This window comes from Chlamydotis macqueenii, chromosome 1 (genome assembly GCF_036417535.1).
Source record: "Chlamydotis macqueenii isolate bChlMac1 chromosome 1, bChlMac1.mat, whole genome shotgun sequence".
Lineage (NCBI taxonomy): Eukaryota > Metazoa > Chordata > Aves > Otidiformes > Otididae > Chlamydotis > Chlamydotis macqueenii.
In genome coordinates, this window is record NC_141556.1 from 57,058,007 (window position 1) to 57,082,135 (window position 24,129).

Genomic DNA, 24,129 nt, shown 5'->3' on the forward strand with positions numbered 1-24,129 from the left:
TCTGTGGGCACCCGAGCCGCCATTAGTCCGCGGGCTGGGGTAGGCGGTTGTCCTCGCCCTCCAGTCCCGGGGCTGAGCCGTGCCTCTCCACGTTGGCCTCCCGGGGGAATTCCCATTCCCTCCTCTCGGCGGCAGCCTCCAGCACCTTGGGCTGCCAAGCGCACCCTGCTCACACCTGCCTGCGACTGTGACACCAGCTCTTGAAATAATTAGGTTGCAAAATATATACATATATGTTTATATAGATCTATCTGTGTCTATGTGTTCCTGGGGCAACATATTTAAAGGCAAAATGGGGCAGAAGGGGCTGGGATCATGGCTGCGTGCCTGCAAACCACCCCACAGGGCCAACTTGCCAACGCTGGCCCAAAAACCACAGGCAAGGGCCTGGGAGCCTCCCTCCCTCACCCCCTCTGCCCCCGGGCACAGGAGGACCCCCGAGGGGGGTGGTTCAGCCAGGATCTGGGGATCCTGGGTCAGGAGCTGGGTCCCTGGCCTGAAGCCCAGCCTGGCTCCCCAGCCAAAACATGGCGGTGCGGGGAGGAAGGCTCTGTGGAGACGGGAGAGCGGGCAGAGGGTCCCAGGTGGCACGAGCCAAGGGGGCAAGATGGAGTAGCTGGAGGGGCATGCTGTCCCTCAGGCCACCCCAGGGTTTCTGCTGCTGGATCCCGGAAGGGCACCAGACCCCATTTCCCCGGCCCTGTGGTGCCCCCTGCCCCACTCAGTTCTCCGGGGGCTGTCCTGGTGGCGATGTGGCCAGGGGGCTTCTTCCTCCCGCAGGCAGTGGTTGCCCCTCGTCTGTGGCTCCCAGGGCACAGTCCGTGGCAGCCGCCGTGTTGGCCTCACCGGCGGGAGGCCTTGGGGACGGCAGGGTGTCTCGGCTGTGGCGGCGTGCCGGCTGCGGGGGGAGCGGTGGCAGGACAGAGGGGGCTCGGCTGGCTGCCCCGACCATCCGTCGTGGCTGGGCTTTGGGGTTGGCTGCGTGCTCAGGGGCTGCCGGGGTGGGAGCTATGCTCCGGGGCTGGGCTACAGGCGGTGGTGGCATCATGGGTCGGGCTGGAGCCGGGCGCTTGCCTGTGAAGAAAGCTAGAGTGGGCTGGGGTCCCCTCTCCTAGGGTCTCTTGCTGGGGCAGAGGGGGCCGCGGTGCTGGCTGTGGGTCAGGCAGGGAGCTGCAGGCAAACTGACGGACGAAGTGCCCCTTGCCCAGCTCCCATACTGCAGACCCAAGTGAAGGACAGCTTTTGGAGGCTTTTCTCACCCTCTTCCCTTCACAAGGGGCCATGAGCTTTGACACCTCTTTACGGAGGGTGTTCACCCCCACGCTAGAGGACTGGCCACATCCACCCCTGCAATCCCACCTCGGCTGGGGATGGAGCACGCAATGAGGGGCCAGATCCTGGCCACGCTGCCCCAGACAGAGGCCCTTCCTCTCATTTGGTGGCAGGAATGTCCCCAGCAGCCTTTCTCATGGGGAACGGCAGGATGAAGGAAACCAGAGAAGATGGTGTTGGGGTTTGTCATCTCCCAACCACCGTGTCATCCAAGGCACCCTAACCTTTGCAAGTAGTGTCGTTGGTTGTCTGCGGAGCCGGTGGCCCCACGGCTTCAGGACACGGTCTGGTCACTTCTGGGGATGCTGGCTGGGACCTGGCCTCGGGGTCTCTTGAGGTGCTGCACAGAGAATGGGGCAAGTCAGGCTTTGGTTGGGCATGGCGGTCCCGGCCACAAAGCTCCTTGGGTCTGCCTGTGAGGGTACAGCCTGTGGAGTGAGGTAGGATGGTGGGAGGACATGGGGAGATGTAGGACAGCAACAGCCCCCAGCTCCCGACGGACTTACGCCTCTCCATTCGGGAGAGTGGGTGTGCTGGCTGGAGGGAGCTCAGGGGACGGCACTTCCACCAGGGTAGGCTCACCATATCCGATGTTTGTGGGTGGCATGAACATGCCTGAGACATTGAAATCTACTTCTGTATGGAGAGAAAGGAGACGACCTTGCAAGGAAGTGCTTGCTGTGCAGAGCTTCCCCTGGTGACCCCACATTGGGGAACCAGAGCAGCCCACCACTTCTCTCCTCCTGGGGATGGAAAAATGTCCCTTTCCCTTCCTCCCTCTTTCACTCTGGGCTGTGACCCACCTCGAGCGAAGCCCTGGCCCTACCTCCAGGGAAGAGGGTGTCTGCATGCTGGATGAGGGCTTCCACCACGCCCACCACCTGGATGGAGGAGACTGAGGCCAAGTCCAGTTGCATGGGATCTCTGAGAGACAGGAGTGGAGGAGGCATCAGGAAAGGATTTTTGGGTCATTCACCCTTTTGGTGTTCATTCCTGAGGGGTCAGAGCCCGAAGGGGAGACAGCCTAGCCGAGGGGGGTGGTAGGGTGGGAGGTGGGCCTTGTTCCCTGTCCTGGAAACCCTGGTTTGGTGTTGGAGGCCAATGGTGTTGGAGGGCATCCATGTTACAAGTGCTTCTAGTCTCAGCCTCAGCCTCTTCCTCTGCTACTTTGCAGAGGACACGTGCTTGGCAAGGGGATGTGCCATGAGAGGACTGCGGGGACAAGGGACAGGACTTGAGGATGGAAAAGGCGCAGGTGCTTTAGACCAGCCTGAAGGCTGCTGGATCAGCCTTTCCCGTGGTGGGTGCACTCAGGGCACCCCAGCTGGGACTGGGGAGCTGTCTCCCACCCCTCCGAGCCAGGCCTTACCCCGTGCTCTGCTGCGACCACAGCAGGTTGGGGCCCAGCACGATGGCGATGTTGCTGGGGGTCATTTTATTCACCTCCTGGTGTTCGGCCAGCTTGGCTAAAAACTTGATCAGATACCTGTTGGGTAAAAAGCAGGTGAGGGGGTGGTAAGTACGATTTGGGGAGGGAACAGCTGCCCCCAGAGATTGCTTGGGGCCGAAGAAGCCTTGTCCCTGCAAAACACCTCAAATTGTTGTAGCTCTCCGGAGGCAGGCGGCTGCAGGTGTCTCGCAGGCTCTGTACGCGGCTGTCAGCGTCCTTTAAGCTATGAGAGAGAAAAAAGAGGAGCAGAGAGCTCAGCCCACTCCCTACAGCGGAGAGTGACACAGCGTGCAAGGGAGAGGGGCCAGCGTCGGCCGCCCCGTGTGGGCCGTAGCCCTGGGGACGGAGATGCCCTGCTGCTGCCTTTACTGGGCAGCTAAGGCAGGCGTCCATGGAGGACAGAATTGCACCCCAAGAGCTCAGAGGGATTTGATATGATAGGAATATAGATTGTGGGTGAGCTCAGGGGGCGAGCACCCCCTTGCCACAAGCAACAACCCTATTTCACCGTGACTACAGGAGTCAATGGCACTGAGCTGGTCACTTTAGAAAGGTGCTTTCCCTCTTCCTCTTCGCCCCTGACTTTTTGCTGTGCCTCCTCCACCACCCCTTCTATCCCAAAAGCAAGAGGCCAAACTGGGCTAGTGGGCCAGTGAGATGAGGCTCACGCCGTTGAGGCCAAGCGGGTCTTCATAGGCTAAGCTCTTCTTGCAACCAAAAAGGCTGCAGCCTTTCCCCTCACCCTGTTGTGTTTTTTAGTGCTGTTCTCTGAGATTTTGGGCCATCTGGATTTCTGCTGAGCATGGGACAGACCAGGAGCTGCATTCTTATCTCCCCACATGGCAAATGAGACCAAGCAGCCCTGCTCTCAGTGCTGGTGGTGATAGAGGGAGGGTGGCGGGGGGGTTTTGAGCCCCACCAGCCTTTTCCACCCCAATGCCCAGACCCACCTGGAAATTTTAAGCCATTCATCGTAGAGCTCGAAGGTCATCAAAGGCTGGGGCAGCTCCCGCAGGTAGGATTTCAGCACACCTGGGAGGGGAGGGGGAGTGGCGGGGGTGATGGCAGTTGGGGGATGGCAGGGACTGCCCGATTGTGTCCCCCCATCCTGCCTCGCCAGAACCCACCGGCCACGGCGTGGGGGTCCGAGTAGAACTCCTCCAGGGCGTTGGAGCCACTGGCCAAACTACTCTTCAGCTTCCTCAGCACCGAGGCACCTGCTGCCAGCCGGAAGAGTCCCTGGGGATGGAGTGAAGAGGGAAGGGATGCGGGGGGATACATTTTGGAGGGAAGGGGGTGATCAGGAGCACTACCTACCTCCTCCCTCATGCCGGAGGCCAGCAGCATCATGACACAGGCTTCAATGGGCAGTGCGATCTCCCGGCCCAAGCTCTTGAGGTGTGTCTGTAGGGGCACGCCGTAGTACCCCACCGCTGGGGTGTCTGCAGCAAAGCAGGGCTCTGGAAGAGGGAGGTGAATGTCTGGATGGACAGTGACCACCAGGGCCATCTGGCTTCTAGCCAGCTTTCTCTGAGCTGGGGCTGGTGGGGTGGAAGCAGAGGCAGGGCAGGCAGCATCCCCAGCACGCCTCAGGCTGTGATCTCCATCCCACCAGCCCAATGTGGGGGACAGCAGCAGGAAAACTGGCTTTTCCCAGCCACACTTGCATCCCCAGGCTCAGCTGGGGCTCTCCCTGGGATGCGTGGAGAGCCGGTGGGTACCTGTCTGGCTGTGGCTTTCCTTCAGCTCCGCCAGAGCCGAGTCCAACGATCCCAAGGACTGCCGGTGGTAATGGGCTTGGATTTCTAGCAGCTGCCGGACAGGGAACATGCAAACAGCGCTCAGTTTGGCACTGGCCCCTCTTGGAGGGACCCCCATCCCCAGGACATTGCACCCACATGGAAAGAGGGCGAAGGGGGAGCTGCAAGAGGACCCTCCCGGAGTTCATGGGACCATGGTTGTAGTGAGGGGTAGAGGGCAAATTGGAGATGGAGGGGTCATCAGGACAAGCTGCTGTTTGCAGCTGGTGCTAGCAGTGACGTGCACCCGCAATGGAGGGAGCAAGGCCAGCTTTGGGCATCTGCTGGTGCCTGGGGCTGTCCCCTGCTCTGGCTGGAGGGCTTGGTGTGGATGGGGACAGGGCTGGGCTCACACAAATCCCAGGAGATGTTCACATGAGGTGGAGGAGTGTGAGAGAGGACTTACTCTGATGAAGTAGCTGGCATAGCTGTCCTCTTTGGTGGAGAAGTGGTAGAGGTCAGCCATGTACTCATCCTGGGAAGGGAGACACAGAGAAGAGCAACCTTCCACCTCCTTGCTGGCACTCAAGGAAGAAGGGATGTCTTCACAAAGACCCTCATCTGGGCTGTGAGTCACCCAGACAGGGTCTTCAGGGTGCCATGGGGAGGCAGGCAGGGACCACGTGGGGATTCCTCATTGCCTCCATCGCTTGCGTTTGGGTAGCGTCCCCAACCTGCCCTATGACCAGGATCCTGGCACAAGAGGCTCAGGGACAAGAGGTCCCTGCACCTCCAGCTCCAGTGCACCCATGGGATCTGTCAGACAAGGCGCCAGGCTTTTCAGAGAAGGAGGGCAGAAGTGGAGAAAGCTGATGAGAAAGTCCCCTGCCACCCAGCACAGACCCCAGCTGGGCTAGCTCCCAGCCTGAGGAGATCCCATAAGCTCCCTGCTCTAGCCACTGCCACCTCCTCTCTGCAGCAGCTTGTGCTTTGAATCCTTTACCCTTCTTCCCTCAGCTTGGGACGTCTCCCTCAAGGGACCAGTTTGCTTGTAGAGGGCAGTACGTGTCGACTGGCTGCATCTGTCTTGGTGTGGGGTCACCTTGGATGGAGCTGCTGGAGGGGAGGAGGTCTCCAGCCCCGAAGCTGCCCCACGGGGGAGAGTGAGTGATGTTCTCACCTTGCACTGCTCCACCTTCCTCTTCACCTCCTCCTCCTCCTCCTTCAAGATCTCCAGTTTGTTGGCAGCAGAAGACACACTGGGGCCAGCACCAGCACCAGAGCTGTTAGTGGAGCTTTTGGCAGCTTGGTTCAGCCTTTGGGGTGGGAGAGAAGAGGTTTACCCGCAGCCTCAGCACCAGGGACGTGGAGTGGGATGGGTGTGCAGAAGGGATATGGGGACCACAAGAGGCACAGCAAGTCACAGTACTGCCCTGCAGTGGCTTTCCTAGGCCAGCACCACTCACTTCCCTCCCCCAGAAGAAGATGCTGCCGCACCAAGGGGTGCGAGCTGGTCAAGATGGGGAGCGCTCAGCATGGCAGCCTGAAACACCCAGGGTCTGTAGGACCTTTCCCAAACCCTGTTCCTGAGATGTTCCCTCCTCTCCTACCTGCAGCCAAAGGGAGGACAGTGCGGAAACGAGCCACCAGCAACCCATGGCTGCTCTGCTCTTCCAGAAAAGCCCAGCACAGCATGGGCTACCTCACAAAAGTCAGAGTGGGGCGATCTAAGTGCCACCAAGCAGTGCCAGGGCACTTTGCTGCCTTCAGCAATGGCACTGCCCTTCTCTCCTGTGCCACAGAGCCAGTGGCTCAGCCCAGAGCGAGATGCACCTGAAGAGAGGGGCTGGCTAGGTCCTCCCAAAGAGCTGTTGCCTCTTTGACTTTACCTCCAGCCCTGGGAAATTTGCTCCTCAGGGCAGTCCTCTTCTTCCTTCCCCCAGTCTGGCTGGGGGCTGCGCCCCACATGCCCTGCCCCCCCCCAAGCTGTGATGTGCCCTGTACCGGCTCTTGATGCTGTTCCAGTCAGAGATCAACTTCTGGAGGGTCTTCTTGCGCTTCAGGATGATGGGAAGCTCCTCCTGTGGGAGAGAGGGGCCAGAGGGAGTTGCAGAGCCTTGGAGATGGGGGAAGGGAAGGTGGGACAGGAGAGTGGAGCTGGGAGGGTGGCTGTGGCTACCTCACTGAGCTTGTTGAGAGGCTGCAGGACATCGTGCTCCAGGGTGATCTCGAACTCGGCCAGGATTTTGGCCAGTGAGCTCTGTATGCAGCAGCCCATCTCCAGAGCTTTCCTGGAGGAAAGAGGGGGAGACAGAGATGAAATGACTGTGGGCTGGAGCCATACCACACTCTGACCCAACACCTCCCACCATACCCATACCCAGGTGGGACCCTGAGCCAGCCCCTAGCACCCTCTGACTGGAGGCTGAAGGCGCTGGCTGTTCCTTCTCCCCTTGCAACACCGATGTTTGCTCTGAGGACGGGGTTTGACAGCTCAGCTTGGCTGTGGGAGCCCCTGAGCCAAGACAGTGGCTCTGCCAGGGTCTAGCATCCTTTGGGGTCATCCACAGCCCTTCCTCCCACCGGCACTTACCCAAGGCTGGACTCTGTGTCCAGTTCCTTGAAGCTCTCCGCCATCGTCATGGAAAGAGCCATCAAGGGCAGCTTCTTCTGCACAGAGCCAAGGATTTGGGAAAGGGATGGTGAGCTGGCATGTGGCAGCTCCCTCCCTGTGAAGCATGCCACATGGCATGGGAGTAAGTGGACAAACCCTGTGCTGGGTCCCCACATCCTCCCCTGGCCCACCCAGCTTTGTTGGCCTTGGGGTCTGAGGAAGGGCCCTTTGGGTGACCCGTCACCCAAAGCCAGGATCCAGTTAGCTAAACAGGGCACTGAGGCTCCATGTTTTGTTAGAAAACCTCCAGTCTTCTCTAAAATAGTCCCCTGTGACAGACTGTGACACTGATGGAGGCCCTCACCCAGCCCTGCCATGGCTTCAAATGTATGGAGCAGTTTAATCATCAAGAATAATTAATCCAACCTGGGGCTCATCAGGCTGCCAAGAGAAGCCCACAAAATCATGCAGGGGCTAAGGAAAGTGTAGGGAGATTCACTGTTTGCTTCCCAGATGAGGGCCTGTAAGCACCAGCCAGGAGGAGGGTGGCAGGTTCAAATCAAGGAGGAAGAAGTGGTGGCACCACTGTGGGTGCCAGAGGTTCACAGAGGTTCAGAGGCTTTGGAGGGTTATTTGATGCAAAACCACCATCTCTGTTCCAGAAGGCTTCAAGTTAGTGACAGCTGAGAGGGTTGTCCTGCTGTGCTCTACCCAGGCACCTGCTGGTGGCCACTACTGGAGCTGGGACCTGGTCTGGGCTTTGGGCCACCCTTTTGCAAAGCCTCCAAAGCAGGGCCCTGATGTCCCCTCTGCTGGTGGGGGATAGAGCCGGGGCTAGCATGGGTTGTGGAGGAAGGACTCCACTCACCACTCGCTTGTCCATCTCAGAGCCGCATTGCCCCTGCAGGCAGGCTTGGAGCCTCTTGGACACACTGTGAGCCGCTCGCCGGGCTGGCTCAATCTTCTGCTCAATCTGGGAACAGAAAGGTGGGACTGGGGAAGACCTTTTGCCAAGCATGGATACCCCAAGGCCATCTCCCCACCACCCAGCTCTGAGAGTGGGTGAGCCTTCCCAGCTTCCCACCGCAGCCCAGGGGATCCTCGGTTCAGGGAAAATGGACCACCCTGCTGTGGTCCTGGAGTCACCCTCCTGGAGTGACCCTCCAGGCCAGGTTGGGTGAGGGTCTGAGCAACCTGATTTAGTTGGAGATGTCCGTGCTTCTTGCAAAGGGGTTGGACTAGATGACCTTTAAAGGTCACTTCCAACCCAAACCATTCTATGATTCTATGTGGACAGATCCCAGCCCTGTGACTTGGATGTGCCGGCATGGCAAATCACAGGCAAGAACGGGGCAGGTTCCCACGCCCAGGCACAAGCAGGCACATGCCTGCCGGCCCAGCCTGTGCCTCACCTGCAGCAGATCTTCTGGCAGGAGCTCGGTTGCTTCCTGGGCTCTGCGGAAGAAGGAGAAAGAGCTATCAGCAGATGGGGGTGACCTCCACCCACCCTTTTTGGGAAGGCAGGTCCTTATGTGTCCTGCCCGCCTCTCTTCGGTCTCTGAGGAGCAGGAGATGCTTGCTATGGCCTGGACCATCGTACACAATGGTGCGCAGAATTAATGCTAGGGGGACAAGAACTGCAGGAGCAGGGCAAGGCAGTCAGCCTTGCTGGCTGGTGGACACCTCATCAGATGGGCCTTCCAGTTCAGAGCACCCTGCTCAAAACATCCAGATGTGGCCCATTTTTTTTGGAGACAGGGTGCCTAGGAGGCCCACTTCCTGTGTGAGATGTTTACAAGTGAAACCTTCTACCCTCCACTGCCTGCCTCTCCCCTGAAGGTGAATCCAGGGCAGTGCTGTTGGAGCCCAGCACACGTCCTTGCCGGCCAGGACGGCCACTGGCTGTGGGGCCACTGGTGCCAGAGCAAGGATATCTTTGTGGTCAAGCTGGGGACTGAGACACCAGCCCCCCAGAAATGCCTACGTGAAAACAGTTTTGTGCTCGGTTTTGCAGCAGGTATTAGGAGTAAATCTGGCAAAGGGAACTTCAGGCTTGCTGCAAATTCTGCACAAAACCAAATTCAAGACTTACCAGCCGCCATTGCCCCCTAACCTCCCTGATGCTTCGAATAGAGGAAACCTCGCTTCACAGCCCGCTGCCATTGCTATGCCCTGGAAACCCCATTTGCTTTCCCTCTGCTGCTGCCGCTTTTTCGCCAGTTCATGTTTCGCTCTTTTCACCGCCCGCAAGAGCCGACATGGGACGAGGCTGTGGAGCCGCAGGAAACGGGGGCGGCTTGGTTGGAGGCAAGCAAAATCACGTGAGATTGCGGCCTGCAGAGGAGAGGCTCTGCAGCGGGTGAAGAGCTTGCTCTTGCCTTGCAAAAGCTGCTTGAGACCTCCTGCCTGCCTGGCATTAAATGAAAGGGAGGCGCATTCAACATGGAGATGAGACATCTTGAGGGAGGAGGGATGGGAAGGGGATTATGCTCTCTTCCAAGGAATGTAAGGAGAGCAGGAGGCCACCACGATGTAACAGCTGCTTCCCTGTGGCCAGTCTGCTGGGCTGGCTGAAGGACCTCAGTGGTCTAGGGGACACAGTTGGTCCTGCTCAACCTCCCAGCATTGGGGAACATGTGGATGTGGCTGTAGGAAAGAGGGAGTGGGGGGTGGGAAGGGAGGGCCCAGCCCTGTAATTTCAGTTCTGAATTTTGCAAGAGGAGAGCTTTGGAAAGCTGAAGAGAAAGATAAGGAAGCAGCTGAGGTAGGATGGGGCCAGAGGGATTTGTGTGGAGCTGTAAGTCCTCCATGGGTCGTCTGAGGATCCCCGGTTCTCTCCTCGAAGTCCTGGGATGCCCGTGCTGCTGGGCTGGCTAGAGCTATGCAGGGCATCTGGGTCCCATGGGGTACCCCGGGCTCAGCGGAGAGGGCTCCTAGCTCCTAACTCACTCCTGGTCACCACACAACCAAGGGCATGGAAGGCTGGAAGGTCCTTCCCCGTTGCCCTCGCATCCTGGGGAAGCCAAGTTTGGGAAAGGCCCATTTCCAGGTGGACGCAGCATCTGTGGGCCCTGGGAGAGGTTGTCAGGCTTGGGGATCGTGTCCCTGCTGAGTTGCACCAGTGCACCCTTCCTGTTGCCCCATGGGCGCAGGGGAGCCACAGCCCCTTGGCTTATGCTGAAGATGCTCTAAACCCAGGGTTGTTCCCCCTTTCCCCTGGCCATCAGCCCTGGGAGGTCAGTCCAGCCCCGGCGCAAGCTCTCTGGGACCCACATCCTGCTCCCTCCCAGCCCTCTGGCACAGGTAGCAGAGAAGTTCTTACCGGCTGGTGATGTTGGGATGGGACAGCTGCTGCCGCATACGATTGAACTGCCTCTTCATCATCTTGAGAGCTGGGAGGAGACCACGAGAGCCACTCCACTTGGCTGTACCTGCTCAGCACCCCTCGGTGACGCTTGGCATCGGTCGCCGGCGGCCCCTTGGCTCCCCAGAGCCACTCTGCCCCTTGCTTTCCCTCAGGACCTCTCCTTTCTTACTCTTCTCCTTTCTCCTTCTCTTGTTCCCCCTTTTTCTGTTTCCTTGGTGGGTCCTCTCTCTTGTTCCTTGCCAGAGATGCCCTGCCTGTTTTCTCTTCCCCTCCCTTGGACTCCCTTCTCTTGCTCCCTCTCTTTTTCTGAGCTTCCTTCCTCCTCCGGCCGCCCCTCTGCCGCAGATCAGGTAAGAGCAGTTCAGGGCTCCTGCTCCACTCTGTGTTCCTGTCACCACCCCACATGTATAAATAACTTCAGCCCAGCCTTAAAGGGGAAATATTATTACAGCAAACACGTAACAAGGCAGGACAAGCACACGCTGCTGCTGAGCCCGAGTGAAGGGCCCACGCTCCTTTTCTCGCTCTCTGTCTCAGCTGGGGTGGTTTTTCCTCCCTCTGGCCTTGCTCACCACCAGCTGCACCACGGGGCAGCCCATGGCCATGCCAGCTGGCTGTGCAGTGCATACGGGGTACATGGTGTACACCCTGCCCTGCTTGGTCACCCAAACTCTGCCACCGCCCCTTGGGCACCTCTCCATGCTCATGGGTGCAGCTCCAGCCTCTCCCCCCCCCCACGACATGTCCTCCTCATTGGGGAAAAAAGCAGGAGGGTGAGGCAGCCAAAGCCACCCCTGCAACCCCTTCTGCGTCCCCCACCCTGCTTTTCCTCCCTGACATTGCTGAGGCCCTCCGGAGCCACCGCAAAGCTGCGGCCAGGGCTGTTGCCTTGTGCTTTGGGGAGGCCCCCTTCCTCCTCGCTCCCCCTGCCACTGGCAGGGCTCCTCAGAGCGGGGTGGCTGGGCCAAGTGCAGAGCAGCAGCACCCGCACATGGGTGCACGGGGACCACAAACTCCCGGTTCCCAGGCTTGGGTGCTACCCGCTGTCTGCAGAGCTGCACCAGGGCTCAGCTTGCTTTCTTTTTTTTTTGGTCTAAAAAGATCCCCCTCGCAGCACCACCACTTTTGCTCCTGGCTTGACGAGATGTGAACCTTGCCTTGTCTCTGGCTACCTGCAGCTGGGACTTTCCAACTCCTGCCCTAAGAAAGAGCAGAGGTTGCTGTTGGCCGGGTTACGTGGCTGGCAAAGGAACTAGCACCCGAGCCCAGATGGGAAGTAGTCAGTTTGTGGGCAGATGAGACAAGCAAGAAAGGAAAAAGAGGTGGAAGGACCACTCCACCTGCACCCTGAAGAGCAATAATTTGGGAGCTGCTGGGCTCTGCACCTTCTTGGTGGGGGGGTGGAGGGTGGTGACCCTCCAGTGGGTGCATAGCAAAACAGTGCTGGATCCCTGTTTTCAAGCAGGGATCGAGCAAGCCAACACCATTCTCGCCTGAACACCAGATTGCTCTAAACCTGTAGCTGAGCACACCTGATCCCCCAGCCACAAGCCCTAGGGGTGCTCCTAACAGGCACTGCGGTCACTGGAAGTAGGCAAGGGCTTCAAGACACAGAAAAGCCCCTCCTCACTGGCTGCATCAGGCAGTGCCCAAGCCCTGGCCTCCTTCCTCCCATGCAATGTCAAGAGACCTGCTCCCAGCCCCAGGCTGCTGCTTGCCAGAACAGATCCCCTTCCCTGCACCCCTGCAACGAAACTGCCCCGGGGAAGGGGAGGAAGTGCTGCTACCGGCAGCGGTGAAGCTGCAAACGGCTGCGTGGGGCACTGGAGTGAGCACAAAGCCAGGTCCCCACGGGTAGCAAGGCACAGACCCCCTGCCCACTGCCTCTCTCCGAGGAGGGAAGGAAGTGGGCAGCATCCAGCTCGCAGCCTGGAAGTGACTCTGCTCTCAAACAGGAATTGAGAGCGGCTGGGGGACTTCCACCATCCCCTCGCCCTGCTCACAGGAGCAGGGAAATCCTCGTAGCCCTGGGGTGACTGGGGGGATGAGTTGCAGGGTTTCAGGGGCAGGACGGGAGCTGGAAATGCCCCCATCAGGGTGGAATCAGCTCCTCTGCAGTCAGGGAAGCTGAGGGGAAAATGCACTTCTTGGGACAAAAGGACAGGATCAGGAAAGAACTCTTTTATTTCCCATAAATACAGCAGATTCTTCGCGCCGGGCGTTTCGTTTTAAATCTTTTTGTTTGTTTTCTTCCATTTACAGAATTTTGCACTGAAAATATATACAAGTCTGTTCAAGAACCAAACAAGATCTGCAAAGAAAAAAACCCATACAAAACCCTGAAAAGAGACCACAAAGGGAAGCAAGACACAGCAGAACCCCAGCATAGAGACCTTGCTTCCCCCTCTCCTCTATCACTTGCTGCGCCCAGCTCCAAGACACCTCACCTTTGCGGCCCCCAAGCCAAAAGCGCAAGGCATCCTGCTCACCTCCATCTCACACAGGCCTCCTCCTACCTCTGGCAAGCTGATGCAATAGGCAGCTTGCCCCTGCTTTTAGGATCAGGCCCTGTTAAACCCAGCTTAGGGATGGGAAGCGGCTCCCGTGGTCGCAAGTCCCACAGTGATGGGGATTGCTTGGGACATGCCACCCTCCTGGTCTCCTCCAAGCCTGCAGATCCCCGCTCTTGTGTCACAGTGATCAAGCGGCTGAGGAGAGCCCCCTCCCCACCGCAGGGAGCCAGGTTTGCCCACGGCTGCAGGCAAAGGTGCACAAGGCACAGCTGTACCCCCCCCACTACCCCGTACCCCCCCACCCAGTGCAGAGTTGGGCTCCCAGTGCAGAGCTTCGTGGTGCCCCCTGGTGATGGGTTGGGCTCCAGCCTCTCTCTGGCTCCCAGCCCATCACCTACCCCACCTCGAGAAGACTTTGCATTGCTGAAAGTCCCCTGCCCTTCAAGCTCTCCAGCCCAGCCAGGAGGAGGAAGACCATGTGCTGCTTCCTCTCCCTGTTGGGCAGGAGGCTGCGGGAAGACTCAGTCTCCCCTGCTCCCAGCACATCCCTCGCAGGGCTGGCACGCAGGACAAAGTCCAGCAGCAGTCCCCGAAACTCAGTGTGGTAGGTAAAGCATGTGGTGAGGGTGCAGGCTTCCTCACTTGAGGGGGTTCAGTGCTCAGGAGCTCCAGCTAAAGGGGATGGGACGGCACAGAGCTCCCACCCCAGAGCCCACCTCCCATCCACAGCTCTGCTGGCAGCTGGGAGGAGGGTATTATGGGGAGATCTCTCCCCCGATCCCCTCCCCAAAAGCAAGGGCAGCTGCCTGCTCTCTGATGCTGGAAAGGCACCCGGTTCCCGTGCAGCCTTGTTCTGCAACAGCTCCAGTGTGACCCCACAAGACAGGGAACCACTGGGGCCCAGCTACAAGGAGAGGGTGAGGGGGACAAGAGGGAACACCACAGAGCATGGAGGAGCTGGAGGGCTGGGAAGCACAGAGGGGACAGACAAGGAAAAGGATCTTCCTTTGCTGGGCCTTGCCCCAGGCTGAAGCTGTTAAGCTCCCATCCTTGTTCCCCACTGCACCTAGGGGGAAAGCAGGGTTAGAAGCAAAGCTGGGCAGACTCAGGAGGGAGTGATGCCTTCAGAAGAGCAGGGAAGGCAACTGTTCAACCCACGCAAAGCTTTCTGCTCCACTCCTAAGTCTTGTGGGATGAACATCTCCTGGCGTCTCTGCTTTCCTCCTCGAGGCACGCTCCCTCCGGCTCTCGCCCGGCCACCTGGAGAATAGAGCGTGAGCAGCAGCCCCCCACCCGCCCTCCCCATCTCCTCAGGCTGCTCCAGCCTCGCAGGGCTGGCTTCCCAAGGACTCTGCAGTGTAGTGCCTGCAACGTGTGACCTAGAGGTTTCCCCAGGACTCCGGTGGGGGGAACTGGTCCACATCCCCCATTTCGTTAAAAGTTTGCTCTCCCATGGTGAAGGTCAGTTTGTACCGTAGCCTCACTTTCTCCTGGAGATGGGGGAGAAAGGATAAGCAGTCAGACAGGGGGTGGGGGAAGAAAGGCACAAGGTACAAACCATTCAGGTCTCTCAGAAGCTGCAGAGAGCACATGGAACAGGGACAGGGTAGGGAGGCTTTGCCCAGGCAGTAAAGACCAGCCTCAGCTCACACCCCAACGATGGTGATGTTACCTTCTGTGGGTTAGCGAGCAGCAAGACTTGTGTGATGGCACTGGGGTGGACAATGGGATTGAATGCCGGCAGCTCTGTGCCTGAGGGAGGCTGTAGCTTCACCTTCATCACCTAGGGAGACAGAAGAGCATCCCGCATTTCGGAGAGGGACTTGGCAGCCAGAGACCCTGCTCCTGTATTTGAGGAGCTTCCAGTCAAAAACCACTGTGCTGATTCCTGCTAATCTGAAGGCAATACAACTTGTTCTCAGCCCCAGAGTTCTCTCCACCCATCCTGCCCTTCCTGCAAAGTGAGAATCACACTTCATCCCAGTATGGGGACCTCAGCCCCAGCAGCCGCCTTACCTTGGGGACGGCAGACTGAAAGACGATGTTGCGGATGGGCTGCGGGGCCGTGCTAAGCATAGAAATCACCACCACGAGCACATCAGGCCTGTCGGGCAGGGCATCCTTAGCAAAGTGGAAGAGGACGCGGAAGCCGTGCTGATCGTACACCGTCACAGGGAGGATGCTGCCTGTGGGGAAGGCAAGGACAGGCAGCAGTCAGCCAGGAAGGAAGTGGCCCTGCAGAAACCTTTCCTCATCACTCAAACTCCACACAAGTGACAGAGATACCACTCCTCCTCCACCTGCACAAAATCCAGCAAGCAAGAAGTTTCCCCACATTCTTCCCTTCCATACCCGCATGGTTTGTTCCACCTTCTTCATACCCTGTCCAGTTGTTTCTTCCCCGATTTGTCTGTCTCCCTTCCAAACAGTCCACCCCTTACAACCTTGCCCCGCTCATTTGCCCCAGCTCACTGGGTTTGATGGACTCCAGAGGCACAATGATGTTGGCTAGCGAGATCTCCTGGGGCAACACGGTGGCAGGAGGCCGTGGTGGGACTGCAGTACTTCCTGCTGGCGTGGTGGCAGCTTTTGGAAGTGTAGCAGGGGCAGGCAGGTCTGAGGTCAGGGGCAGTGTGGGGTTAGAGGAAACATTCTGGAGGACGGGCAGAGCAGTGGGATTGTGGGCTGTGCTGCCAGAGCTGCTCCTGTTCTGGAGATCCCTCAGGGTGAGCCTGGGAGGTGGCTGCTGCTTCTCCCTGTAGAGAGAGAGAACAAGGAGTGGAACAGGGCACTGAAATATCAGTGTCCAGCACCCAAGAAATGGAAAGGATGAGGAGAGATGCAAGATTGACCTTGCCCTGCTTACCATCGCACTTGTTGGGACTCTGGAGGCAGAGACTGTTGCAGCAGAGTCTTGCCCAGGAGGTCCAGGTCATCCAGGCCACTGGTGAAAGGAGAAGGTTTGGGGGAGGATGCGCCAGCATCTGCTTTGACTGGTGGCGTTGCCATGACAGGGGTGAGACTGAGCTCGTTGCTATCTGAGGACTGTAGAAAGAGTGCACAGAGAGCCCCCCCCAAGCAGGGTTGCGTATCAGTAACAACCATCAGACCTCAGATGCTTCCCTGTCTACTCCATTTGTTGCTTCCACCACCCTCCCCACCTTCTATCCCAGCTCCCAGCACGTTACCTGGAAGCTGTTCCAGCCACTGCTGTCACCAGCCTGGGCAGGATGTGGTGCTGGGTCATTCAGGCCTGCCAGGGGTAAAAGCAAACATGAAGCTTAGCTACCAAGTAGGTAAGAACATTGAACGGGGCCTGAAAAAGGCACCTGTAATTGAGATTCCTCTGGTTGCACAAGATGCAGAAGCAGCAGGGCAGAACCACCAATGTGGTCTCAATCTCTGGCCCTCATCCTTGCACAGGGGAGCGCAGGGAGGGTGACTACTTTTTTCTACTCAGAAAGGCAGAAAGAATTAGACTCATTTACAGTCTAATTCCTACTGCAGTTGGCAGAGAAGATAATACTACTGGGCTGACAAGCCCCACTTGCACCAGCATCTGGGGGACCATGTTGTTTACTTCATGCTGTTGTACTCAAAGCACCTGTCTTAGGAGACAGGACACTTTGTTGGGAAAAGCAGGACTCTGCAGCCTTCTAGGACTGGCACCTCACAAGACTCCCATGTGAAAAGTTCCGAAGTCCCATGCATCTGTTGTCAGCTTGTGACTTCAACTGCAAGGAGTAAAAATGAGGAGCTGGGGGTGATCCACCCTTGTGATCCCATCTGGGGATGGCCACTGCGTCACTCTTGATTTACCTGCCAGGTCAAATCAGAGGGCACATCCCTGCATGCTCTCTCTGACTAGTCAGGAAAAACATAACGGGAACGAAGTTCAGAATCATAGCAGGGTCTTTCCCTCCTTCTCCCTCACACTAAGTGAAGGCCACTTCTTGGTCTTTCATTATTCACCTCTCCCAGCACCCTCCCTTATTCATGTTCCTTCCACAAGGAGAACCATGCACGCAGACTGTCCAGAGTCAAGAGGTGAATAAGGAGTTTTTGCTTCGTATTTCTCACCTAAAGACATGAGCTCATCATCCAGCAAGGAGACAGAACCAGCTTGGTCAGGCACGGGGACGGCTGAGCCACCTGAAAGGGTGGGCAAGGCGGGGTAGGAAGGGCCTGTTGCTGGAAGATCCAGGCCCGACAGATCCAGAAGTGCTGAGGTGCTGCCTGCAAAGAAGGAACAAGCTGAGAGGCAGAAACTTTATCCAGTTCTTATCCTCAGAAAGGCCAGTTCCTATCCTTCCTCACACCCAGGAGAGAGAACTCCCCCTCTGCTCTCCCTTCCAATTCCCTTTCTTCACGCATCAGTCATCTCCACAAGCTATTTCCTCATCTCACCAGCCCCACTCTGACCTCCTGCAGGTTTCCCCTTTCCACTTCTCTCAATCTTCTCTTACATTGCAGCAAACCAGCAATAGGGACCTTCTGCTTGACCTTCCTGTCCCCATTCCCCAAGCGTCCTCACCTCGAAGGGGACCGGCCACTGTCTCCCCATTGATCTCTTCTCCCTGCACAAGCTGCTTGTAGAGATTGATCACCTGTGTCAGATTGTCATTGGCTTGCAGGATTTCCGCTGAAATGGAAGGGGTGGGAAGTAAGTTTGAAAATCATGAAGAAACAAAGAGAGTGATTTTTATACCCCAACTCTGCCTATTCCTTCAAAGCAAGGCCCAAGGAGCTGACAGCAGCCCACTGCACACAGCATTTTTGCAAATTTTGTGGCAAACTGTATCAGGGTGCATTGACACCTCCATGGCTGTCTTAGCAGGACAAGCTCAAGCTTCATTCCTACAGTGAAGTGGAGGAAGCTTCTTACACTGCTGATTGCGGCCACGTGCCCCTGCTTAGTGCCGAGCCACGGACTAATGAACCTACAGCGAGTAGCCACCCCAAATAGAGCAGCAGCTGCTGACAGATGCCATGCCATGGGCAGCCCAAGCACAGACTCCCTGAAAGAAGATGAAAGGAGAAAAGGACAGAATGAGAAAGGTCAGATACGCTTACCCAGAGCTTCATCATTGTCTTCTGTGTCACTGGCGAGCCGGAAAAGCATGGGCCTCATGCGCTCGCAGCGCTGATACAGCTCCTGAGGGAGAAAAGAAAGTGATGCTGAGGTGAGCAGCAGGATGCTCAGCTGGGCATGCAAAACAGGCAGGAGGAATCTGAGGGGATAAGGGTCACCCATCTCTGCTAAGCTCAGGGAGGATGCTGGGATGGCCTTTCCTCACCTTCATTAGGTCCTCATTGCTCTCCGTTGTCTCCCCCTTGCTGTAGTTTGTCACCATCTCTGTCAGCAACTTCACATTGTTGTTCACCTCCTCAATGGCATTCACCCTCTTGGAGATCTTCTCCATGCGCTTCTGGTCCTGGGGGGGAAGCAGACAAGGAAGGGTGTCTTCGCTCTTGTCTGCAACTTGGAAAGGAGGAAGGCTGGGCCAGCCAACACACCAACTCCCTGGACTACAGCACAGCAACGGTGCCCTCAAAACAGCTCTCACTCCAGTGAAAAACTCCAGATCATCTCTGGGCCAGCACTTGCCAAACAGGGATGGAACTGCCGCAGATCTAGTGCTGCAGCAGGGCTTGGGCCACAGAAAGTGCCCAGAGCCATTCCTCCAAGTAGTCAAGGGATGGCAGAAATCACACAAGGACTCTTTAGCAGCTGCTGCTGCAAAATTTTATACAGAAGTTCTGTATGTCTGCATGAGGACATAGAGCCACTGCTCCTTTGGTGCCAACCACTGCCACCCAGACCTTGACCTGCCCCCCCTGCCCAGATCCCCTTCTCCCCAGCTGCACCTCCTGAACCATCTCCTTGATGAGCTTGTTGGCAGCCCGGAGGTCCTCAGGATGTGAACTTTTCAGGAGACGAGCCAGTATCTGCAAAAAAAACACCCCACAAAACAAAACAGGTACCTCCGAGCCCAAGCTAAGGGGTGGCAGCCAGAGTCACTCTTGCAACACTAGAGCCCGTAGTTACCTCCACCCCAAACCCGTAGCTGGCAGAAGCAGCAGACAACGCCAGCCGTTTGAAAGCCCAGTCACGAGAACTTGTGGGATATCAGAGACCAGGGAGAGAAGAAGTACAACTGGTCTTCCTTTTCCCATTGTGGTTCTGGTTATGTAAGAGAGGTCTTTCCCTGAAGATCCCCTGCGTTCAAAACCTGCTCCTGCCTGCCCATTACACACCATGGAGACCCTGGAGCACAGCAGCGCCAGTACTGGGAAAGAGGGAAAGCCTTGTTTAACGCAGGGAATTGCCATGGAATTGTAATGGACTCCTACTCAGATCTCTTCACATGCCTCTTTGTGGGTGCAACTGGTGAAGAGGGAGAGCTCCCACTTTCTCTCCCCTTCTGTAGTCAGTGACCAGTCCCACTGGCCACCTGCAAATCCTCACTTGCACACTGTGACCCATGGAGGCAAAATACCTCCCCTGAAGCAAACTGGCATCACACCTCTGCTGCAGAAGCAGACCCAGAGGAGCCTAATACTTGCTTAAATGTATCAGCACTGATAAAGCAGAGGTTTGCCTGAGCAGCAACACAATTCTGATGGAAAAGCAATATAGATTGGTTCCAAGAAGGTGCAAGTAGTTGGGCAATAAGCAGATTGCAGTGCTGGGGGTGGGGAAGAGATAAGAGCAGCAGCATCTGGGGCTAGGATTTAAACCTCGTGGCCAGATAACTCAGAAGCCTGGAGACTGCACAGTAGCAAACCTCCCAGAACCTGCTGGGCTAATGTCAGAGCTTCACCTTTGCACCATCCTGCAGCTAAGAGCTCCAAAGGTCAAACAGGCCCACATTCCCCACCTCTGGCTGTTTCCTTTCTCATTATTTTGGAGCGGGCCCCCAGCATTCCTGTGACGCATTTTCTGAAGCGTAGCATGTGGACCAGGGCCATTGAGTCTTTCTGGATCTCTACCCTAGGAGGACAGGAGATCCTGGAGCAGGAAAGACATTGCCTGTTGTCCCTTTCCTTGCACAGAGCCCTTACCTTGGACTTCTCTTCATCATCAAAGATTATGTTCTTGGGCCGAGGGGGAGGAGGTGGAAAAGGAGCGTCGTCAGGCAGTTTTGGGTCACATTTCACAATCCCTGCAGTAGAGAACAATGGAGAGGTCACTTATTGCCTCCAAAGGATGACCAAACCCAGCTGGGACTGAGGGGGTTTGGGTCTGCTTCCACTACCCATGATCCTGGATTGTGCTTTCATAAAAGAACTGCCCTCCACTCTCCATAAATATCATGTCTTTGAAAAATACAACATTGACTGCCAAGGCACTTGCAGCCCCTCAGCCCCAGCCCTTTCTAGTGTCCCATTTGCTGCGGGAGCAAGCAGATGTCCCCCGCAACCCATCAAACAACTCAGACCACCAGCAACTCCCTCTGTCCAGCTAGGAGCCCCAAGGCACCTGCTCCTGCTCCTCAATCAGACAGACCGACAGATGCACTGGGTCTAGGCAAAGGAAAGGGAGATTTTGTTTCAGATTCTGCCCAGACAAAAAAAAGGAGGGAGGGCAAACCATCTGTCCATCTTCCCTTTCCAGAGCACTGCCTCTCACCTTGTTTCTTCAGCATCTGGTAGGCCTCTGAGATCTTCACCTCGTGAGGTAGCCCTAATGTCCAGCTGTACATCAGCTCCAGGATCTTCGACTTCACTTTTTCGGGCGTCCGGCTGCCAAGATACTAGAGGAAGAGAGAAGAGGTGGCTTGAAGCTGATCTGAGCTGTTGCAAGCCTGGCCTGTTCCTCTCCTCCCCTCCTCCAGGAGAAGTGAGACCGTTCCCAACGGCACAAGGAGAAGGAAAGAGGAAGCAAGCAGGAAAGCTCATGAGGCCCTTGCAACATGTTCTATGCTGCGCCTGCTTTCCACCACAGGAAACACAAGAGGTGGGAGAAATGCTGGCTGCACCAGCAGCCCCTCAACGACACACAAGGACAGGTGGGAAGGCTCAGGTGTGTGTCTGTCACCTTGTGAAGGAAAGGGAACTGCTAACAGAAGCTGCTTGGCAAGGCAGCCCTTCAGGAACGAGCAGACAGCACGGCTGGGAGAGGAAGGAGTGTGGGTAACGGTTCCTGGGGCAGGGCCCAGCCCTCTCTCTCAGAGGTGCTCTCCAGCACAAAGTGCCTGACACTGTTTACAGCTAGGTGAGCACCAGATGAGCAGTAAGCACCCAACAGTGAGATCTCCAAACGTTACAGCTCTCCCCCTTCTATGCAATCATCCTTCACCCTTCTCCCATACGTCTGCTGGTGGCGCTGGTGGTAGAAACAGTGCATATGCCACCAGAGACCAGTGGCTTAATCATAGGACTGAAGAATCACAGAATAGTGTGGGTTGGAAGGGACCTTTAAGTCCAACCCCCCTGCAAGGAGCATCTCCAACCAGATCAGGTTGCTCAGAGCCTCATCCAACCTGGCCTTGAATGCTTCCAGGGATGGGGCATCCACCACCTCTCTGGGCAACCTGTGCCAGTGTTTCGCCACCCTCAGTGTAAAATTTTTTTCCTTATGTCCAGTCTGAATCTGCTGTTCATCACAGATCACAAGCTGCGACTGGCAGATGAAGGTTTTCCTTAGTCATATTTAGTTTGTGTTCCCTTAACTCCATACCTGCTGGTTTTAACTGCCTTGACTGAGCAGGACAGCGTGCACAGCTTGTTCTGCTGCAGGAACAGCAGCATCAGCAGAGGAGCACGTAATGACTTGGTGCTTCAGATGGACTCGCCAGAGCACCACTGACCAGGCCTGGGCTTGCCCTCTGAGAGTGTCTCAACCAGGCTGGGACATCCCAGAGAGACACGGTCACGATGTCAAAGCTGAGGGAGGCTACTGAGCACACGCAGCACAGTCAGGGCCCAATAGAGATGCAGGGAAGGTGACTCCAGGCATGCAGATGAGCTCAGTAGTCTCACAAGTGCTGGTTGCATCATGTCTGGCTGGCCCTCAGCTTCCTGCATCAGGAATCAGCCAGGAGCAGAGGGGTGAAAGCTCACCTTTCCACTGGAAAACTCACCAGGGAATGAAGACTATATCTCTGACTATTACTGTCCTATTTCCCCCATATCCCAGTAGGTGTCTGACCTTTCTGCACAGCCACTACTTCTTCCCAAAGCCCTCCTACCACGAGGGTCCGGTCCCCTGCAGCATGATCCCCTGGGACCCACCTTGGGTGACACCACTTTGATGAGTTCATTGAGGAAGCGGAATTTGCCCACCTCGTCGTGGAAGCGCTTGCCACAGCTCTTCATGCAGGACTCCAGCACCTGGGGAGAGGGGCCGGGTGAGCCGCAGCACAGGGTCAGCAGCAGGTTCAGGAGCCAGCTCCCTCCTTCTCCCCCCTCACCAGGCAGGGAGCCTGTGGCTATCCTCACAGCAGTGTGGAGGGGCACCCCCTTTCCCTCCCAGGTGACCAATCATCCTCCCAAAGGGAAGCAAGAAGATTTTCCTCTTTAGGGTCAGTCTTTGCAGAGGTGGCTCAACAGCCCATGGAAGGGGATACCCTTAAGAGAGCTCCCAAATACTTTCACAGTGTGAATCTACGATGCAATTAAGGGAACAAAAAGCTTCCTATTGACTTCAACAGGCTACAATCCTTCCTCAGAACAAGACCCTTCCTATCAGTCACCACTCCTCTCTGGTGGAACCACCTTCAGCCCCTCTTCCACTGAAGTGCTCAGGTGCTCCAGGGCTTTCTCAGAGCAAGTTCAAAGCTCCCCGTGCTCCTCCAGTCAAACTGGAGCAACCCCACACCCTGGCCCTCCATCTAGTTCTACCGGCCTGCCGTTCTACTGCCCTTACCGTCAGGGCCTGGATAGCTTCCCATTCCTGCGGAGACTGGATCTTGTGGGCAAGAAGCCGAGTAGCAAGCGGAGGACTGGAAAGTGTGAGGGGAAAAAAAATAAAAAGCTATCTGGTTATTGATGAAAAGCCTGGTACCTGTGTTTCTAGCTGGGAATCCAGCTGGTTGAAAAGCATGTTGCAAGTTTAAGGCACTGATAAGGCACTAAAAACCTGTGAGAACCTTCTGTTAGTGGACCAGGACCCCCCACCCAGCCCCACTTTCAGGGGCTTTGCGCCTATTCAGCTCTCAGGATAACCCCACTGAATCCTACCAGGTGAGCAATCATAACCCAGGCCCATGATCCGGAGCAGCCTGGGGTAAGGACGAAGCACTTACCCCTCTAACTCCTTATTGAGCTGCTCACAGAAAGCATTGATACCATCCCAGTCCAGGTCCTTGTTCAGGGGGTTTGTCGCTTTGTCTGCAGGTGGGAGAAGGGGACAGTGAGGTCTCCCCAAACCCCCACCCTGGGGATGTGAGGGGCAACAGCACTCCTGCACCCTCCCTGCCAACTCCACCAGGCGCAGCGAAGGAGGACGGCGTGGAAGGAAAAACACGCTCACATCCACTCGTGCACAAACTCTCTCGCCACCGCCTCCCAGCCAGCAGCACCCACCGACCCACCGCCGCCTGCCAACACGCTCCCCGCTCAGCTGCGGGGGGCCATCCGCAGACCCCAGGCGCGCCCACAGCCACCTACCCCTCACGCGTGGCCCCGACGCCCCCATTTGCCCAAAGTCGCCCCCTCCACATGCAGGCGGCCCCGCCCTGACACCTCGGTAGGTGCGACCCCCAGCCCCTTCCCCTCCTCGCCCTGACCCCTCGCACCCCAACGCCCCCCCACACACCCGCCCCCCACCATCTACCCGCACCCCGCCCCACCAGCGGCGGCCGAGGCCGGGCCAGGCCGCGTCCCTGTCAGGGGGTGGGGAGGGGTGGTCCCGGCCGCACTCACTGATGCGAGCCTCCAGCGTCTCGGGCTCCATGGCGGAGGGCCTGGTCCGGCCAAACGCCCGCCGTGCTGGGTCCTCAGCGGAGCAGGGCCGCGCCGCCGCCGCCCACCGGCCCGGCCCGGTGCCGCCGGGCCATGGAGAGCGCACCGAACCGTCGAGAGCGCCCCTCACCATAGAGCGCCGGAAGTCGGCAGCGCAGAGCGCCGCCCCGCTGCCCAGCGCGCCCCCTGCCGAGCCACACCCGGGC

At 57.3% G+C, this 24,129-nt stretch overlaps 2 protein-coding genes across 2 annotated transcripts; both read right to left on the minus strand.

Annotated features, from left to right (window-relative positions):
* Positions 1 to 224: 224 nt before the first annotated feature.
* SH3BP1 (SH3 domain binding protein 1) lies at positions 225 to 10,776 on the minus strand. The gene is made up of 18 exons (XM_086753290.1): positions 10,458 to 10,776; positions 8,548 to 8,590; positions 8,004 to 8,108; positions 7,115 to 7,191; positions 6,701 to 6,812; positions 6,526 to 6,602; positions 5,702 to 5,837; positions 4,988 to 5,056; positions 4,504 to 4,594; positions 4,100 to 4,242; positions 3,910 to 4,021; positions 3,733 to 3,814; positions 2,925 to 3,005; positions 2,702 to 2,818; positions 2,159 to 2,256; positions 1,839 to 1,968; positions 1,557 to 1,672; positions 225 to 1,074 (listed from the first exon to the last, which is right to left on the minus strand). The coding sequence occupies exons 1-18, from the start codon at positions 10,517 to 10,519 to the stop codon at positions 722 to 724; spliced, it is 2,004 nt and encodes a 667-aa protein (XP_086609416.1). The 5' UTR covers positions 10,520 to 10,776; the 3' UTR covers positions 225 to 721.
* Positions 10,777 to 12,668: 1,892 nt separating this feature from the next.
* Positions 12,669 to 24,067, minus strand: GGA1 (golgi associated, gamma adaptin ear containing, ARF binding protein 1). Its single transcript, XM_086753261.1, has 17 exons — positions 23,885 to 24,067; positions 23,266 to 23,350; positions 22,887 to 22,962; positions 22,253 to 22,351; positions 20,649 to 20,772; positions 20,081 to 20,181; positions 18,884 to 18,964; positions 18,313 to 18,450; positions 18,089 to 18,170; positions 17,550 to 17,657; positions 17,096 to 17,251; positions 16,204 to 16,268; positions 15,882 to 16,060; positions 15,488 to 15,771; positions 15,032 to 15,201; positions 14,688 to 14,798; positions 12,669 to 14,505 (listed from the first exon to the last, which is right to left on the minus strand). Exons 1-17 carry the CDS (start codon positions 24,054 to 24,056, stop codon positions 14,395 to 14,397), a joined length of 2,142 nt encoding a protein of 713 aa, XP_086609387.1. The 5' UTR covers positions 24,057 to 24,067; the 3' UTR covers positions 12,669 to 14,394.
* Between the last annotated feature and the right edge of the window lie 62 nt (positions 24,068 to 24,129).

Excerpts from the sequence above, each read along its gene's own strand:
- SH3BP1 (XM_086753290.1), bottom strand. The coding sequence starts at position 10,519 with ATGATGAAGAGGCAGTTCAATCGTATGCGGCAGCAGCTGTCCCATCCC. Across the intron at positions 3,006-3,732 it reads GAATGGCTTAAAATTTCCAG|CTTAAAGGACGCTGACAGCC; the intron begins GTGGGTCTGGGC and ends TCTCTCTCATAG. Across the intron at positions 2,819-2,924 it reads GAGAGCTACAACAATTTGAG|GTATCTGATCAAGTTTTTAG; the intron begins GTGTTTTGCAGG and ends TTTACCCAACAG.
- GGA1 (XM_086753261.1), bottom strand. The coding sequence starts at position 24,056 with ATGGTGAGGGGCGCTCTCGACGGTTCGGTGCGCTCTCCATGGCCCGGC. Across the intron at positions 18,965-20,080 it reads ATGATGAAGAGAAGTCCAAG|ATACTGGCTCGTCTCCTGAA; the intron begins GTAAGGGCTCTG and ends TTTTTTTTGCAG. Across the intron at positions 16,269-17,095 it reads TGATGAGCTCATGTCTTTAG|GCCTGAATGACCCAGCACCA; the intron begins GTGAGAAATACG and ends TACCCCTGGCAG.